This window comes from Sebastes umbrosus, chromosome 3, assembly GCF_015220745.1.
Source record: "Sebastes umbrosus isolate fSebUmb1 chromosome 3, fSebUmb1.pri, whole genome shotgun sequence".
Taxonomy (NCBI): domain Eukaryota; kingdom Metazoa; phylum Chordata; class Actinopteri; order Perciformes; family Sebastidae; genus Sebastes; species Sebastes umbrosus.
Genome location: NC_051271.1, coordinates 27,625,956 through 27,644,620, shown reverse-complemented (window position 1 = coordinate 27,644,620; position 18,665 = coordinate 27,625,956). Strand labels below are relative to the sequence as shown.

The 18,665-nt window shown below is 36.8% G+C and overlaps 4 protein-coding genes across 4 annotated transcripts in view; all 4 read left to right on the top strand.

The window, feature by feature from the left end:
• The window catches only part of LOC119484811 (complement C3-like), a 28,663-nt gene extending 27,302 nt beyond the window's left edge, over positions 1-1,361 (top strand). The window contains exon 6 of the mRNA XM_037763912.1: positions 1,351-1,361. The gene's annotated coding sequence lies outside the window, so the exon portion shown is untranslated. The remainder of the gene's footprint in view (positions 1-1,350) is intronic.
• The window catches only part of LOC119484805 (complement C3-like), a 64,858-nt gene extending 61,873 nt beyond the window's left edge, over positions 1-2,985 (top strand). Inside the window, exons 39-41 of the mRNA XM_037763904.1 lie at positions 1,475-1,558; positions 2,319-2,463; positions 2,709-2,985. Coding sequence (XP_037619832.1) covers positions 1,475-1,558; positions 2,319-2,463; positions 2,709-2,850 — 371 coding nt within the window. The 3' untranslated portion in view covers positions 2,851-2,985. The remainder of the gene's footprint in view (positions 1-1,474; positions 1,559-2,318; positions 2,464-2,708) is intronic.
• Positions 2,986-3,127: 142 nt separating this feature from the next.
• On the top strand, positions 3,128-4,085 carry LOC119484927 (complement C3-like). Its single transcript, XM_037764110.1, has 4 exons — positions 3,128-3,521; positions 3,627-3,714; positions 3,910-4,012; positions 4,062-4,085. The coding sequence occupies exons 1-4, from the start codon at positions 3,335-3,337 to the stop codon at positions 4,083-4,085; spliced, it is 402 nt and encodes a 133-aa protein (XP_037620038.1). The 5' UTR covers positions 3,128-3,334.
• Positions 4,086-11,836: 7,751 nt separating this feature from the next.
• asf1bb (anti-silencing function 1Bb histone chaperone) lies at positions 11,837-18,145 on the top strand. Its single transcript, XM_037765540.1, has 4 exons — positions 11,837-12,174; positions 13,837-13,952; positions 14,174-14,350; positions 16,962-18,145. Exons 1-4 carry the CDS (start codon positions 12,066-12,068, stop codon positions 17,157-17,159), a joined length of 600 nt encoding a protein of 199 aa, XP_037621468.1. The 5' UTR covers positions 11,837-12,065; the 3' UTR covers positions 17,160-18,145.
• The last annotated feature ends 520 nt before the right edge of the window (positions 18,146-18,665 follow it).

The window sequence follows — 18,665 nt, the reverse complement described above, 5'->3', positions numbered from 1 at the left end:
AAGAGGTGACCTTGAGGTTTCAGCACTTGGGAAAAGACAGCTCCCTTAAACTGGTGGTGTTCAGTGATTCCTCAATGGGAAACCTTCCAGACGGAGGCACTCAAGGCGGACACCTGGTCATGCTGATGGGAGAGAATGGAAGATTCTCACCTATATGCTGGCAGTCAAAGAGGATCAGGAGAGTTGTCCGAAGTACTTTAGCAGGAGAAACTTTGGCACTTGCAGATGGCATCGACAGTGCAGTTTTCTTAGCTACTCTCTACTCAGAAGTTACCACAGGTGATTGCACACGTAACAATTTGCCCATTGTGTGTGTAACAGATAATCACTCTCTTCTTGATGCTGTTAAGTCCACCAAATCAGTCACCGAAAAGAGACTCCGACTCAAAATTAGCAGTGTCAAGGAGCTCATCCACTCAGGGACTATCCAGCAGATCATGTGGTCAGCTACCAAGGAGCAGCTTGCTGACTGCTTGACTAAGAAGGGGACATCGGCACTCGTTCTACTGAGGGCTCTCAGTGAAGGTGTATGCCGACTTAAAGACTAAATGGACTATATAACAAAAAACCTTTCTACCCTCAAACTGTTGTCGTTAAAGTTGCAGCTTTAAACCTGTGTATATGTTGAAGGTTTTAAATAACAGTAATGTTTGTTTTTTGTGACTGTTTTTCTTTAAAGAAAAAGGGGAGTTTGTTAAGTGCTTGGTTACCCACTGCGCAAGTGTTACCTACTGCGCATGTGTTAAGGGTATTACTTTAGGATTTGTCGATGTGCTGGCTGTGGCCGCTGTTGTTGATGTCGAGCTCAAGTTTGAGTAAAGTCTAACTATGCAAAGTTGTCGTTGGAGTTATTGATCTAACAAAACTGACCTAATTTCTCTACTGTAAACACAAAAACACAACACGACTTACAACATACAACCGTTTTCTCTCTCGCTGAGTTGTACTCCTTGTGATGGTGTGGTATACCACCAGTAAAGTGTTTCATTTCAGATCTGGTGAAGGAGATGGTTGTGGAATTTGGTTTACAGTAACTCACCAGATTATAACGTAATCATTAGAATGTTCTGTCAGCGGCAACAAGCACCTGCAGGATCCTGTAGGATCAGAGCAGCAGTCGCTAAAGAATAACTCGCGAACATATTTAAATTGTGACTAAGAAACAGCTGCACTCATCCACACACACCCACATGTGCTTATTTAATCAAGTCATTAGTTGTGTATTTACTTTGTGCCGATTGTGTAGTTCCAGAGAACTGCAGTATGCAGAAGAAGGACAAAGTCAACAATGATCAGCGCACAGCTAAGGTCTGTGAGAATACACAGATCAGCAACATAGACTTTGGTAAGAGAGTGTAAATGCACTGCATTTATGAAGCACTTTAATCCCAAAAATGTATGTGTTTGTGTGAGTAAGAGATTGAGAGAATCGGTGAGCAAGGGAGCTAACAATCTGCAACTTGTCTGTCCTCAGCATACAAAGTGAGACTGGAAGAGTTTACAGACGGCTTGTCCACTGACATTTACACAGTGCGGGTCCTGAAAGTCATCAAAGAAGGTGGGTGTTTATCTTTGAACTGCCTAAAACGCACTACCCCCTGATGTTTCTAAGGTGCCCTAAAGGTGAAGGTGACATAACAATTTGTCTTGTCCGCCTCTTTCTGACATTTCATGGGCACATTGAATCTCAATGCTGTTTCCAGTCAGACAGAAAAATGATTGATTGATGACTGATCCTGAGTCATTTAAAGGAAAAGTTCAACATTTGCAGAAATGTGCTTATTTGCTTTCTTGCAGAGTTAGATGAGTGAGAAGACTGGTACCACTCACATGTTTGTAGGCCAAGTATAAAGCTACCACTAGCAGCCAGCCAAATTAGCTTGCCAGCAGACACTCCAGGAAGTTACTGGTCCTAGCCAAGTACAATAGTCCAGTACACCCCCTTAAAAGGTGAATTGTCATTTTTACGCTTATTTTTTTTTGTACAGATTGTACAAACAAAATTGGAGGTGCTGGTAGGCGTATTTTGTTACCTTTGGACAAAGCCAGGCTAACTGTTTCCAGTCTTCATGCTAAGCTCAGTTAGCTGGTTGTTGGCTGCATATTTACTATACATTCATGAGATTGGTATCAATAACGGGCGTCAGTCTAACCCTCGGCAAGAAAGTAAACAAACGTATTTCCCAAAATGTCCAACTATTGGCATGATTCCACTGTGGCGCTGGGAGTATGTGAGAATACAGCACTAATATTTTGTACTGCACCTTTAGCTATGCATTTAATCCTTACTTTTTCTCTGTTCTATATTTTAATTACAGGAATCTTTGATGTGGGTCCTCTGAATAAATCGCGCACATTCCTCAGTTATCCGCACTGCAGGGAATCTTTAGATCTGGGGACAGGCAAAACCTACCTTATCATGGGCTCATCCAAAGATATTCAGAGAGATGACGAACATCAATCGTAAGTTTGTTCTTTGTGTGAAAGTCAGTGTGTGTGGTGGGTGCCTTTTAAGGATTTTTACTGTTTCACTGCTTTCTGTTACTAAATCAAGTTACTCTTTCTTGTACTCTAGTTTTGCGTTACTGTTGATAGAGTCATTAAATGTACAGAAGGAGGGAGGAGGCTTGTGTTTTGTTATGTTCCAACGGGTTACAGATGGCTGGTCAAATGAAGAACCAATGTGTTTTTCACTTTGCTCTTCTCAGATACCAGTATGTACTCGGTGAGAGAACCTGGATCGAGTACTGGCCCATAGAAGTAGAGTGTCAAACTGAGGAACACCGGCCTACCTGTTTGGGCATTGAGGAGATGGTCCAGCAGTACCAACTCTATGGATGTCAGCAGTAGTGAAACGAAGGAAAAAGAAATAAAGTGTCAAATTGTTTTCATTTTGCATTGTTCTTATTATGTAAAACATTCACCGCTTTGGGATATGAGGGCTTACAATGTTGCACTATATTGATTAAAATGTAATTGTCTCAATCTCATTCTCTGTGTTTTATTCATTAACATTTGGTTAATGTTTGATTACTATTATGTTGGTTGCTGTATAGTAAACTTTGAGAAGTTCAACTAGAAGTAGAAGTTTAACCCCCTGAGACCTGTGGGATCGCGGGCAATCCTGACCGACTTTACTGTCTTTCAGAGGCTGTAGCAGGTTCAGTTTTAGAGCTAGAAGGTACAGATATCATATGAAACTAAAAAACCTAAGGAATCCATTGGTACCAACCATGTGATGCTAGCATGTTGGGGGAGGAGGCTCAGTAACTCTCCAAAATTGGCATGGCCATTTTCAAAGGAGTCCCTTGACCTCTGACCTCAAGATATGTGAATGAAAATGGGTTCTCTTGGTACCAACGAGTGTCCCCTTTACAGACATGCCCACTTAATGATAATCACATGCAGTTTGGGGCAAAAACATGCAGTTTTTTGCACGCAGTATAAATGGAAAGTGGTGACGAAGTTCCACAGCAACCCACAGCAGAGCTATTCTGCAGAGTTCGAGGTCAAAGAATATGGTGAGTCCTTCCTATCTTTACTTTTATTTAAATCTTATATAAACCTACAACATTCACATTTTTTTACTGGATAGGACACAGAATAAAATGTTTTCAATTTTCCAGTGCTGCCCAGTTTTGAGGTTAAACTGATGCCGGTGAGCCCCTTCTTCTACGTGGACAGTGACGCCCTCACCATCAACATCAAAGCTACGTAAGTGAAGGTTCTGTTGTTTATAGACCAGGTTTTATAGGTAGATTGATTGGAGGAGAAAATAAAGAGAGTTGTTCAGAAGTTGTGTTGGGGCTCTTGCTATTTTAGTTTGTTAGCCATTCGTTGTTTGTTTGTTTTTAATTGTCCTGTTTTGCTTCATTGTGGCTTAAACATGTCTCCCTCTTGTGGATTTAGGTATCTGTTTGGTGAAGAGGTGGATGGGACGGCCTACGTGGTGTTTGGGGTTATGCAAGACGGTCAAAAGAGGAGCTTTCCAGGTTCTTTTCAGAGAGTACAGGTGAACACATTCTTACAGTTTTATATGTTTTGTAAAACTTATCTTTCAGAGGCAGTGGCAGGTTCAGTTTTAGAGCTAGAAGGTACAGATATATGAAACTAGAAAACCTAAGGAATCCATTGGTACCAACCATGTCACGCTAGCATGTTGGGGTAGGAGGCTCAGTAATGGCCCAAAGTTAGGCTAAATTTTGGCATAGCGTTTTTCAAAGGGGTCCCTTGACCTCTGACCTCAAGATATGTGAATGTTAATGGGTTCTATGGGTACCCACGAGTCTCCCCTTTACAGACATGCCCACTTTATGATAATCACATGCAGTTTGGGGCAAAAACCAAACACTTATTTTTGCCTATTCTAAAATGATGTGCTTGAATATTTCTCTATACTGGGGTCCCTAAACAGTCCTGGAATTACATAAATTAGGTATCACTGTAAAGCTGAGACTCTTGTGGATCCAATGAGCCCAACTGTATTCATGTGTGATGATGTTTGTCCCCATAGTAGCCATTTCATATAGTGAGACCATTTTTTGAAACTTGATGCCACTGTATAAAATGTCCTGTGGTGACCTCTAGGATAATCACAGTCTCATGAAACTTTACAACCACAAACTAGAGACCAAGAGCATTCAGAGGATGGATGGCTTTCCTAGCTATATTGACAATAAGGGAGTTTCTGAGACGTTTCCAGAACAGAAGTGCTCGCCATCCAATCGTAGAAAAAATGCAATTCATGCAGAAATCTCAAAATGTCAAGAGTTTTTCATACCGAATGTGGTATGGTGTTCCTCGAGGTCTCGGTGTCTTAATGTTGTATTTTGGAGGGTTTTTTGATCATTTTTTCAATTCTCGAGTGGTAAAAAATGGTTAAATTTAACACCAAATCTGCGTTACAAATGGTATGGACAAACTTAATGGGAATGGCCATTATAATGTTCTAAGCCCTTATACACGTTGACAATTTATTTCAATTAATTAATTCATGTTTATATCTGGTTTATTACTAGAACAACTTGACACACAGTGCTGAGCTGTATCTCAAATTAATCTTCAGGTTCCCATCTTTCAGATGATGTACACCACTTCTATGTGGCATTTACTGTTGACTTTCTATCTCTCCCTAAAAATCCTCTGTACCCCCCTAAAAAAGACAAAAATGGGTCTATTGTGGGTCTCAGAAGGTTAAATTTACTGTCTCAAGTGAGCTGAGTCGGCATTAAAGGGGACATATCATGCTCAGTTTCAGGTTCATGTTTGTGTTTTGTGTTTCTACTAGAACATGTTTACATGCTTTAATGTTCAAAAAACACATTATTTTCCACATGCTGTCTGTCTGAATATACCTGTATTCACGCTCTGTCTGAAACGCTCCGTTTTAGTGTATTTCAACGGAATGGCAACGGAATTGCGTTGACAGGAAACCGCTTGGGTCCATGTTTACTTCCTATCAGCTGATGTCATTCACATCCACTGCAACAGGAAATAAACTGGGACACATTTAGTATGTTTACGTTTTAAAACTGTTATGGTCTAATATTGTAGATTTGTGACATCACAAATGGACAAAAATCCTAACGGCTTTTTTCAAACGCACAGTTTCTGAAAACGGGTTGTGTGTATTTCTCCGTATATTGAGCATTTTGATACTTTCACAGTATTTATATATCACTTAAACCTGCTATATAATATAAAAGAGATATCAAATCTCACTTTTTACAATATGGGATGGGATATTGGTGATATCTTGGATTTGGATTTTCTCTTTTGAAAACCACGTTTGTGAAGATGGGTGGAGCTATGTTAAGGATGATTCCAGTACATCATCCAGCAATGATTTTAAAAAATCCAGAACACAAAACTAATGAAAAACAGTTTAATGGCCTAACTCCACAATCCAGTACTACAATGTTCACACAGGTCTTAATAGCAATTTGGCTTTAATGGGGGAAAAGGAACAGTGACAAGTGTGGGGGATTGTGGTGTTTAAGAAAATGTGCAGCATATCCTAATTCATTGTAAAAAGTATGAGGCTGAAAGACAAAAGACTACAGGACCAAGTCAGAGGGGAGGGACGGGATTGGGATTTGATGGGGATACTGGGAACAGAGGGTGAGGGGGTTGAAGGCAAGGCAAGGCAAGGCAGCTTTATATAAACATTCAAGAACATTGCGACAAAGTGCAAAAGAACATTAAGACATAATTAAAACAGTAATAAAAACATAAAAACAATAAAGATTAGACAATAAAAACAAGCTAAAAATAAAAGCTACAGGATAGAAGCTAAAATAGAGTATAACCACAAGAGTTAAAGCTCTAGTGCAGTATAAGATCATTATCTGGTTTAATAAAAGGCAGCAGCAGCAAACAGGAAAGTTTTAAGCTTTGATTTAAAAGAACTCAGAGTTAGAGTTGGTCCTGCAGTTTTCTGGGAGCTTGTTCCAGATATTTGGTGCATAAAAACTGAACGCTGCTTCTTCTGCATGTTTAATTCTGACTCTGAGGACACTAAGCAGACTTGATCCAGATGACCTGAGAGGTCTGGATGGTTCAGAACATAGCAGAAGATCAGACATGTATTTTGGCCCTAAACCATTTAGTGCTTGGTAAACCAGCAGGAGTATTTTGAAATCAATTCTCTGAGAGAGACAGGGAGCCAGTGTAGAGACCTCAGAGCTGGACTGATATGATTAATGTTCTCAAGAGACACAGGATTGGTGGGTAGAATTTAAGAGTAGCAGTAATAATGTGTAAAATGACATTATGTTACACACTTTTGTACAGTAGGTGGCGGTATGCACCTTAAAGTTGGTTGCGATCCGCCAGAAACTGAGAGAAATGGTAGATAAGATTGCAAAGAAGGCAACAAAAAATAACCACATTGATTTGACAGTTAGCTTCAGCAAAACAGAAATGAAGAGCATTATTAAACAGAGACTGAGGGAAAGGTGGCAGAAGCAATGGGAGGAAGAGAGGAAAGGACGGTGGTTTTAGAGAGTTCAAAGGAAAGTGGGAGAAATGAGGTGTGTGGGAAGGAACAGGAGAGATGAGACAATCATATCAAGACTTAGATTTGGACACACAGGACTAAACAGCACACTATTTAAAATAGGTAAACATGACACAGGTAAATGTAATTACTGTGGACAAGAGGAAACAGTGGAGCATGTCATATTGCATTGTGAGACATATGAGGAAGAAAGAAGGCATTTATTATTGTAATTTTCAGTCTTTCAAAGTTGTATCTATTGTTGTCCACATTTTGTTGTTTTTATTATTTTGTCTGTGTTGTTTTAATTTTGTTATGTGAAGCACTTTGGGCTGCATGTTTGTATGAAAGGTGCTATATAAATAAAGTTCAGTTGGGTTGAGTTAAATTATCATTCATCTTGCCAATTAATGATAGCCTACTATTGTGTTATTATGTTTTGAAATGATGAATTAATAGTTGTGTTTTAAAATCAAATTGCAAAATGAATTTGAAAAAGGTTTCAAAATTGTAGAGATAAGAGGAAGAAAGAAGACATTTGAGTCAAGGCCTCAAAGAGATTAAAGTACACTTTGATTTAATAGATATTCTACAAAAGAATTCACTAAATGAGTGTTATAGACCATTATTTCAGTATCTTAGACAAATAAATATGATTGGAAAAATATGAGGTTGTTTGTTTTCTTTTTCTTTTTTCTTTTTTTGGGGGGATATAGTAATTATTAGCCAGAATGATCCACACTCCAGACCAGCTGGTGGCGGTAATGCACCATGAAGTTGTTTGCCAACCGCAAATAAACCTTAAAGAAGAAGAAGAAGAAGAAGAAGAAGAAGAAGAAGAAGAAGAAGAAGAAGAAGAAGAAGTCATTGGGGATTGGATATCTCCTTCCTTTGGGTTCCTGCACACATAGGGGTGGAAGGAAATGAGAATGCAGATATATTGGCCAAACAATCATTAAAACGACACTTAATTTACATACAAATACCGTTAAGTAAAGCAGAGGTTAAAACTATCATTAAGGACTACAGGAACAAATCCTGGCAAGAATACTGGGATTTAAGTGACCAAGGAGAAATCTGAACAGTATTCAGAAACATGTAGGAGCTGGAGGAATAGGGAGCGGGAGCCCAAGGGAAGAGATGGCCATTACCCGTCTGAAAATAGGACATACAGGATTAAACCAAACACTCCATAGAATAGGGCAAGCACCCGACTGGACTAATGCACGCACTGTAATAAACCAGAAACTGTCAAGCATGTTCTTATAGAGTGCAACAAATATGACAAAGAAAGAAGGGAATTGCTATCAGGAGTAGATGATGTAAATATTACAATGGGGAATCTGCTAGGAAAGACATCTAAGAAAGTATACAATCTTTTAATTAATTACTCAAGGGCAACAGGAATAATGGAGAGAATTTTATTATTATTATTATTATTATTGTTATTGTTATTATTAATAATAATTATACATTTTTATTTTATTTTATTTTATTTTATTTTTTATTTCTTATTTATTTATCAACAAATATGACAAAGAAAGAAGGGAATTGCTATCAGGAGTAGATGATGGAAATATTACAATGGGGAATCTGTTAGGAAAGACATCTAAGAAAATACACAATCTTCTAATTAATTACTTCAGGGCAACAGGAATAATGGAGAGAATTTAATTATTATTACTATTATTATTATTATTGTTATTATTAATAATAATTATTATTTTTTATTATTTTTTATTTATTTTATTTTATTTATTTATTTATCAACAAATATGACAAAGAAAGAAGGGAATTGCTATCAGGAGTAGATGATGGAAATATTACAATGGGGAATCTGCTAGGAAAGACATCTAAGAAAATATACAATCTTCTAATTAATTACTTCAGGGCAACAGGAATAATGGAGAGAATTAAATTATTATTATTATTATTATTATTATTATTATTATTATTATTGTTATTATTAATAATAATGATTAATTTTTATTTTATTTTATTTATTTATTTATCAGCAAATATGACAAAGAAAGAAGGGAATTGCTATCAGGAGTAGATGATGGAAATATTACAATGGGGAATCTGCTAGGAAAGACATCTAAGAAAATACACAATCTTCTAATTAATTACTTAAGGGCAACAGGAATAATGGAGAGAATTTAATTATAATTATTATTGTTATTATTAATAATAATTATTATTTTTTATTTTATTTTATTTTATTTTATTTTATTTTTTATTTTATTTATGTATCAACAAATATGACAAAGAAAGAAGGGAATTGCTATCAGGAGTAGATGATGGAAATATTACAATGGGGAATCTGCTAGGAAAGACATCTAAGAAAGTACACAATATTCTAATTAATTACTTAAGGGCAAGAGGAATAATGGAGAGAATTTAATTATAATTATTATTGTTATTATTAATAATAATTATTATTTTTTATTTTATTTTATTTTATTTTATTTTATTTCATTTTATTTTATTTTTTATTTCTCATTTATGTATCAACAAATATGACAAAGAAAGAAGGGAATTGCTATCAGGAGTAGATGATGGAAATATTACAATGGGGAATCTGCTAGGAAAGACATCTAAGAAAGTACACAATCTTCTAATTAATTACTTAAGAGCAACAGGAATAATGGAGAGAATTTAATTATTATTATTATTATTATTATTATTATTGTTATTATTAATAATAATTATTATTTTTATTATTTTTTATTTATTTTATTTTATTTATTTATTTATCAACAAATATGACAAAGAAAGAAGGGAATTGCTATCAGGAGTAGATGATGGAAATATTACAATGGGGAATCTGCTAGGAAAGACATCTAAGAAAATATACAATCTTCTAATTAATTACTTCAGGGCAACAGGAATAATGGAGAGAATTAAATTATTATTATTATTATTATTATTATTATTATTATTGTTATTATTAATAATAATGATTAATTTTTATTTTATTTTATTTATTTATTTATCAGCAAATATGACAAAGAAAGAAGGGGAATTGCTATCAGGAGTAGATGATGGAAATATTACAATGGGGAATCTGCTAGGAAAGACATCTAAGAAAGTACACAATATTCTAATTAATTACTTAAGGGCAACAGGAATAATGGAGAGAATTTAATTATAATTATTATTGTTATTATTAATAATAATTATTATTTTTTATTTTATTTTATTTTATTTTATTTTATTTTTTATTTTATTTATGTATCAACAAATATGACAAAGAAAGAAGGGAATTGCTATCAGGAGTAGATGATGGAAATATTACAATGGGGAATCTGCTAGGAAAGACATCTAAGAAAGTACACAATATTCTAATTAATTACTTAAGGGCAAGAGGAATAATGGAGAGAATTTAATTATAATTATTATTGTTATTATTAATAATAATAATTATTTTTTATTTTATTTTATTTTATTTTATTTTATTTTATTTCATTTTATTTTATTTTTTATTTCTCATTTATGTATCAACAAATATGACAAAGAAAGAAGGGAATTGCTATCAGGAGTAGATGATGGAAATATTACAATGGGGAATCTGCTAGGAAAGACATCTAAGAAAGTACACAATCTTCTAATTAATTACTTAAGAGCAACAGGAATAATGGAGAGAATTTAATTATTATTATTATTATTATTATTATTATTGTTATTATTAATAATAATTATTATTTTTTATTATTTTTTATTTATTTTATTTTATTTATTTATTTATCAACAAATATGACAAAGAAAGAAGGGAATTGCTATCAGGAGTAGATGATGGAAATATTACAATGGGGAATCTGCTAGGAAAGACATCTAAGAAAATATACAATCTTCTAATTAATTACTTCAGGGCAACAGGAATAATGGAGAGAATTAAATTATTATTATTATTATTATTATTATTATTATTATTGTTATTATTAATAATAATGATTAATTTTTATTTTATTTTATTTATTTATTTATCAGCAAATATGACAAAGAAAGAAGGGGAATTGCTATCAGGAGTAGATGATGGAAATATTACAATGGGGAATCTGCTAGGAAAGACATCTAAGAAAGTACACAATATTCTAATTAATTACTTAAGGGCAACAGGAATAATGGAGAGAATTTAATTATAATTATTATTGTTATTATTAATAATAATTATTATTTTTTATTTTATTTTATTTTATTTTATTTATTTTTTATTTTATTTATGTATCAACAAATATGACAAAGAAAGAAGGGAATTGCTATCAGGAGTAGATGATGGAAATATTACAATGGGGAATCTGCTAGGAAAGACATCTAAGAAAGTACACAATATTCTAATTAATTACTTAAGGGCAAGAGGAATAATGGAGAGAATTTAATTATAATTATTATTGTTATTATTAATAATAATAATTATTTTTTATTTTATTTTATTTTATTTTATTTTATTTTATTTCATTTTATTTTATTTTTTATTTCTCATTTATGTATCAACAAATATGACAAAGAAAGAAGGGAATTGCTATCAGGAGTAGATGATGGAAATATTACAATGGGGAATCTGCTAGGAAAGACATCTAAGAAAGTACACAATCTTCTAATTAATTACTTAAGAGCAACAGGAATAATGGAGAGAATTTAATTATTATTAGTATTATTATTAATGTTATTATTATTATTAATAGTTTTTTAATTTTTATTTTATTGTAGTTTTTTTTTTTATTATTATTATTTTTTTTTTTTCCTGCCATCTCCTGCTCCACACTCCAGTCCAGTAGGTGGCGGTAATGCACCTATAAGCTGGTTTGCCAGCCACTAATAAACCTTAAAGAAGAAGAAGAAGAAGTGACGCACTTCCTCTAGCCCAGCAGCACCCCCTGGTCATGTTGGTGTCCTCAGAGAAGAAAAGACTCAAACTTTAAGGCACAGTGTTGAAGACAGCCAGCCAGCCAGCCAGCCAGCCCAGGAACACAGCAGCTAGTGAAGTGACTGGTTAAACTGTGTTCACCTTTAAGAGCAGAGCTGATTATAATCTCCAGGTCTAGCAGCTTCAGAAGACAACACCACCATGGCTAAAGTACAAGTGTTAAACGTCGCTGTGCTGGACAACCCGAGCCCGTTTGGAAACCCGTTCCAGTTTGAGATCACCTTTGAGTGCATGGAGGATCTGCCTGAAGGTGGGTATTGTTGTCAGCTAACTGTGTACTGCATGTGTATCTATGGAGCACTAGCTACCTCTCTGCTGCAGTGATAACTCATACTCTGCAGGTTGTTAGGGCATATCGTGAAGTAATTGATAAGCACGCTTTTGTTGTTAGACGATAATGCCAAAATTAGTGATATTTTTATTTGACAAGTTGTTGAACATTTTGGCGCTGGCGCGTTTGTGCTTCAGCGCCCCGCCTCCTCTCTGCGCTGATTGGTTCCTGGACGTTCTTCCGGAGTTTCTTCCGAGAAGCTGATTGGTTGATCAGGCTGTGTTACTGTAGCAACAGACAAGCTCAACGAGTTTGCCGCGAACCGGCGGGCAGAGGCAGGACGGAGAAGCGGCAGCAGATTCAAGATTCAAGATTCAAGACCTTTATTGTCATTGTGTAGCACAACGAAATTAGATTATTACGATGCCATAGGTGCTAAAAAAGATAATACAATAAAAAAAGAGAGTGCAATATAAATATAAACGATAATATAATATAAAATATAAAAATACAATGTATATTAATGAGATGACAGTTTTGCCAGATTATTGCACAAAGTGTCCGTCAGATAATTATATCATTATTGCACAGTGATCAGCATGATAAATAGATAAAAAAAAGTCCAATTCCACCGACAGCCAAATATCAACAGTAAAAAATAGCAATGGACTTATATTGCATCACATGCAGAGATAATGCAATATAGATATAAAATATAATACAATATGAAATGACAGTTTTGCCAGATTATTGCACAAAGTGTCCGTCAGATAATTATATAATTATTGCACAGAGTGATCAGCATGTTATTGCACATATTCGTAACAGTAGATTTACAATATTTACATTGCAAAAGTGACACAAAAGTGACCAACGTAGGCTACTGGGAATGCATACAGTCAGTTAACCTGCAGGGATGTTAAGGGGCATCCTATGTAACTAAATTAAGTGTAGGGCATTTCTGAGGGGAAAACGACAAACTAGCTAGGAAAGCCATCCATCCTCTGAGTACTCTAGATCTCTAGTTTGTGGCTGTAAAGTCTCATGAGGCTGTGATTATCCTAGAGGTCACCACAGGTCAATTTATACAGTGAGGTCAAGTTTCAAAAAAATCTCACTATATAAAATGTCTACTATGAGGACAAACATCATCACACATGAATACAGTTGGGCTCGTTGGATCCACAAGAGTCTCAGCTTTACAGTGATACCCAATTTATGTAATTCCAGGACTGCTTAGGTACCCCAGTATGGAGAAATAGTCAAATACCATTTTGGAATAGGCAAAAATAATACATTTATACAATTTATTATTTTAATGAAGCTTCCCAGCAAAAAGCATTTCACACGATTGTACCTGTATAACCGGCATGACAATAAACATCTTGAATCTTGAATCTTGTAAAAATGGTTTAAGACTGAATTAAATTACCGTGTCATGTATGTACTAAAGCTGCTTACTTACACGGGGACCTCCAAGCACAGTGTCTGGAGATGAAGCTGATGGCCATTCATCAATTCTGTGTGTAACTCATATTCCTGGCTAACAGAAATATATCTTTAAGTCTCACTTTTGTGTGTGTGTGTGTGTGTGTGTGTGTGTGTGTGTGTGTGTGTGTGTGTGTGTGTGTGTGATGTCAGATCTGGAGTGGAAGATCATCTATGTGGGTTCAGCTGAGAGCGAGGAATACGACCAGGTTCTGGACTCTGTTCTCGTTGGCCCCGTACCGGCTGGCAGACACATGTTTGTGTTTCAGGTGAGTAAGCGTTGGTCACATGTGACCTCTCATCTCATACAGCTCGACCACTGACAGAAGCCATTGAATACTAGGACTAAAAGTCAAAGAAATCTGGGTAAATGTATTTGATTTCCCTAGTTTGGTTCTTCATTTTGCTCTGTTTTGCGTTAATAGCATGATTACTGTGGTTTTACTGTGATTTGATTCCTTCCTCTTTGTGTTCCTCTCTGCCCCCTCAGGCTGATGCTCCTAACACAGGGCTGATTCCAGAGAGTGACGCCGTAGGAGTGACTGTAGTCCTTATAACCTGCACCTACCGTGGACAGGAGTTCATTCGCATTGGTTACTATGTCAACAATGAATACACAGACCCTGAACTACGGGAAAACCCACCTCTAAAACCAGACTACACTCAGGTAAGACACGCACAGATGGTCATTGATTTCTGTCATGAATAGTAGCGTAGGGGATCTCCCCGCAACAATCTGTACTTTCTAGACTGAATCACAACAGATCTATCTGTCTTATTTTTGTGTCATTTTTTAAAATGACTGCAACTCCTGAGCTACAGATAGCTTAAACACAATGGTACAGTGCATGGGCCATGCTTGTGAAGTGAAAAGGGTCTATTGAAACATGCAGTGTTTTCTACTGCCCTCTGCTGTTCTGAAATTAAAGTTACAGGCAACAGTAGCATCATGAAAGAAGTATAACATAAACAGGAAATATGTATTGTTCAATTTTTCTTTTCTTTTTGTAGTTGTGTTCTCTTTATTTTAAAGGAGACAATCTTTTTGAGCAATATCTTTTGAATTTGTACTGTTGGTCAGACAAAATAAGCAATTTGAAAACAATACCTTATAGGGTTGTGCGATATGTGAAAGTTTTCCAACTGGCCACCGCCAGCCCAACAACCGGCGATTGATGATATATTCGCGCAGGTGTGTGTGTGTGCGCGCCCCACACCCGTAGTTTCAGCTGGGAGATGTGTTCAAGCGGCGAGTTTGCTACGTTCCACGTGCTCTTTTTTTTATTCTTATAAACAATATAAACTCACAAGATTGCAAGAAAGGAAATATTCTTCCACCTATTCTCCTTATTAAACAGAAAAATACAACTGTGTCTGTACACCTTCTGAAATCAAGCTTCTCCCTTTTCACCAAACTAACTGGCTTAATTTTGTTGTCAACTCATAGTAAAACACATTCCATTCAAAGTCGACGGAAACAAAATAAAACTCACCAAAACCGTCTTTGTTAGTCTTTCCACTGTTTCAACAATCACAAACTCTGGTTTGGTCAAAATAAACCCCTTAAATCACAGAGTTAGATGTGAAACTATACCGGCTCTACACGCTGTCTCTCTCTCTGCCTGCTGAGCAGCGCATCTTACTTGTTCTTCAGAGGCAGACCATTAAAATTGCAACATAAACCATATACCAAAAGTCACCCCAAAAAAACAACTGCCGATGTACTCAGCAAATCGCCTATATGTTCATCCAGTAGCTAAATCCTAACACCTTATGCCCTACCAAAGTGTCATGGGAATTCTGCACTATTTTCTGACATTTAAAAGATTTGACGGATGATTGATTAATCATAAAAATAATAGGTTTGTGATAATGAAAATAATCACCAGTAGCTGGCTGTGCTATACCGCTCAATGAAGGACGTGCATTGATGGTGTGATAACACACAACAGAGGAATAAGCTAGTCTCTGTTTCACAAGCCTTGACCAAACGGTGCATTTTCAGTCAACCTTAAACATGACGCTGAGGTTTGTCTTCTAAGCTAGGCTTCAGTAGTATGCCACTTTAACAAAGATAAAATGATAGAATAATATAGTTAAAAAAACTTACATTTTGCATTCAGTAACAACATATACTCTTAGCCAGCGAAGACATTGTCACAACTGAAATGGTTGAATGCTGACAAATGTTTGTTTATTTTGTTGAAATAATAAGCTTTTCTAATTTCAGGGATAATGAATTATTTCTAATATAGACCTAAAATCTCCAGTATCATGTTTCAGCTTTTTAGAAAGCCTGATAAAAGGAGCCCTGTATGAGAAATCGGTTGGTTCAAGGTAAGCCAGTGGAACAGAAGCCAACTCAAAACTGGCCATGAGTCTCTAGAAGTAGGCTCTTCATGGAAAAGGTACCTTTTTGTATTCACCTGACAGGGATCCACTCAACTTTTGAAAACAGTTGAATAATGTCCTCTGCAGCTCTGGAGAAGCTTCCTAAAATCTGAGAAAATAATCCATGTGAATCCATCAAGGTTAGAATTCAATTTTTTTCTTATGGAAAGCCTGCATCCCAAACAAGAGGCATGGACGACATGACACACAAGGGTGTTTACCAGGCTCGGAGGGTTTAATAAAAACAGGCTGTTTAGATCCATTAAGGAAAGTGAAACTTAACCGGTATTTATGGGGATGACGCGATGAGGACATTTTCCCACCGGTTAATAAACTTGTGACAACGCCGGTGTTACCGATTACACCGGACATTTTACAAGAAAAGATGGCGCTCAATATCTGTAGAGCGCTTACTTTGATCTTTAACGTCGGGTGGCTGTGTGTCAGTCCTCTCCGGTAGAGCTTTCGCTGCGGGGCCGCAGGTTTCCACCCGGTTCCCTTATAGCATTGGGTTTAAATCCGAGTATTGCCAAATATGCGCTTTTGCTTTTCGCTTTTACAGCCAAATCCTCCGTCATTGACTTGTCTGTCAACTCTCTCCCACCCCGTGTGTGTGTGAAATCTGACTCCTGCTACTGTGAGCTGAGACTCTGTACGGAGCAGACACTTTTACTTTCCGATTGTTGCGTCCGTCGTCCGACTATGTATTGATAACACGCAGCTGATACGCCAAAATGAACTAAATGGGTTTTATTCTATTAAAAAAAGGCGGTGGACAAGTAATGTAATCGGTGTATTCCCGAACACCGTGTAACACCGACTACCGCGGCAAGCCTATCGACCACAAACGGTTATTCTGACATTTCACCGATGTTACTTTCCTTCAGCTCCTGAGGAATATTTTGGCCTCCAACCCCCGTGTCACCCGTTTCCATATCAACTGGGAGGGCTCGGCAGACAAGATGGAGGACAGCGAGAACGTTGACCCGTCCCCCAACATCAGCGGCATGCTCCCTCCGTCCTGTATACCAGGAAAGATTCCACCTCTCGGGCTGATGCCGGACAACTCCATGGACTGCATGTAAGAATCATCAGATTAAGATAATGGACAAGGAGCTCTTCTTATCTGTACACACTTCACCTACAATGAAAACACACATTTGGACAAGGAGGCCGTGGATGTATCTACCTAACATGTGGACATTAACAGGAAGCAGGCATATGGCAGCAGGGACATTATTTTTATACAACATACACAAAAGGGATGGATCGGAAACTGTTTTTGTCTCCTGTGCACTCTCTTTCAACACAACACAGGCCTGCACAACCAGCATTGCCTTATTTTACCGTATCTTTGTCTTAGATAATGTCAAAGCTGAGCCAGAGAGAAAATTTGAGTCATCAGGGTGGGGCGATCTTAAGACCGCCGTATCCTCACAGCCCTGAGACCTGCAAGTCATACTCATACACTGATGTGACCTGTTTGGTACCCATACCGTGCTGCTCATTTTGTCCTTTTGAGCACAGATCAAAGCTATGAGCAGTGCTCTGTATGTCAGAATAGATGTAGCACTAGCTGCTTATAATAAAGCATTACATTGTTCTGAAGGTTTGTCTCATCTGATGTAAATTTGTAGCATCTGGAGTACCTGTGGAAAACATCTTGGGATTAAAGTATGGGCCATGTTCAGGGGCCTGTTGCAACAAGTAGCTTTTATTTACAGATAGCTTGATAGATTATGCAGAGCACAACCTTGTGTTTGCAAGTTTTACCCTTGGTCTCTTATCCAGATAAATCTGTAAACCTGCCTCTTCAAACAGGCCCCAGTTCAGATAATGTTCTTTAAATTGTTACATAAACACGTAGGTAAAGGAAACGAGGGACAAATGGATTCCGTGTTGCAGTCAAGTTGTTTGGATGGTTTAGGCTTACTGTAAATAATGTTTTCCCAGCGCTTATTTTGTCTTCAAGAAGACAAGGCATATTTTCTTTTTGTACTTACTATATATTCTCTGCCTCAGTATTTGTAGCAACAGTGATGGGGTTAATAAAGATTGTTTTGTGGACCTAGTGCTGCTTTCTGGTTATCACATCTTACTCACACAGCTGCTTTCCACCTCGACTAGTGAGGAAGGAAGCTCAGCAACAGCAGCGAGACTCAGCGCGTTGTGTGTGTGTGTGTGTGTGCGCGTGCATCGGCCCACTCTTTCCCCTCCCTTCTCTGGCTCCTTTCTTTTTTCCAATTTCATTCATAAAATGCAGCAGCCTCACTCCACCATTTTCACTCTAGCCTCACGTTGCTATGCAACTGCAGCACAAAAGGGAGGGGGGACTGTCTGCTCTCACCCATTTTATCTCCTAGTTGGAGGGAGCAACTCCTCCGTCAATCCATCTGTTACCTCTGTCTGCTTCGCACATGTCTACACTGTTTTGCATGAATGGTTATAAAAGCTGCAGGCTTGGGTAAAAAAAAAAAAAGCAGCAGCAATCTGTGGCATGTAAAACTGCATATTCATAGCTGGCATCAAAATCCATATGCTGCATATTGTACTTTGAGTATTTTCATTTTGTGCTACTTAGTACATCTACT

What these genes read in the sequence shown, in the direction of transcription:
- LOC119484927 (XM_037764110.1), top strand. Translation starts at nt 3,335, where the DNA reads ATGAAAATGGGTTCTCTTGGTACCAACGAGTGTCCCCTTTACAGACAT. An exon ending in ACCATCAACATCAAAGCTAC is followed by an intron (nt 3,715 to 3,909) that starts GTAAGTGAAGGT and finishes TTGTGGATTTAG; the next exon opens with GTATCTGTTTGGTGAAGAGG. An exon ending in GTTCTTTTCAGAGAGTACAG is followed by an intron (nt 4,013 to 4,061) that starts GTGAACACATTC and finishes CTTATCTTTCAG; the next exon opens with AGGCAGTGGCAGGTTCAGTT.
- asf1bb (XM_037765540.1), top strand. Translation starts at nt 12,066, where the DNA reads ATGGCTAAAGTACAAGTGTTAAACGTCGCTGTGCTGGACAACCCGAGC. An exon ending in CATGGAGGATCTGCCTGAAG is followed by an intron (nt 12,175 to 13,836) that starts GTGGGTATTGTT and finishes GTGTGATGTCAG; the next exon opens with ATCTGGAGTGGAAGATCATC. An exon ending in TAAAACCAGACTACACTCAG is followed by an intron (nt 14,351 to 16,961) that starts GTAAGACACGCA and finishes ACTTTCCTTCAG; the next exon opens with CTCCTGAGGAATATTTTGGC.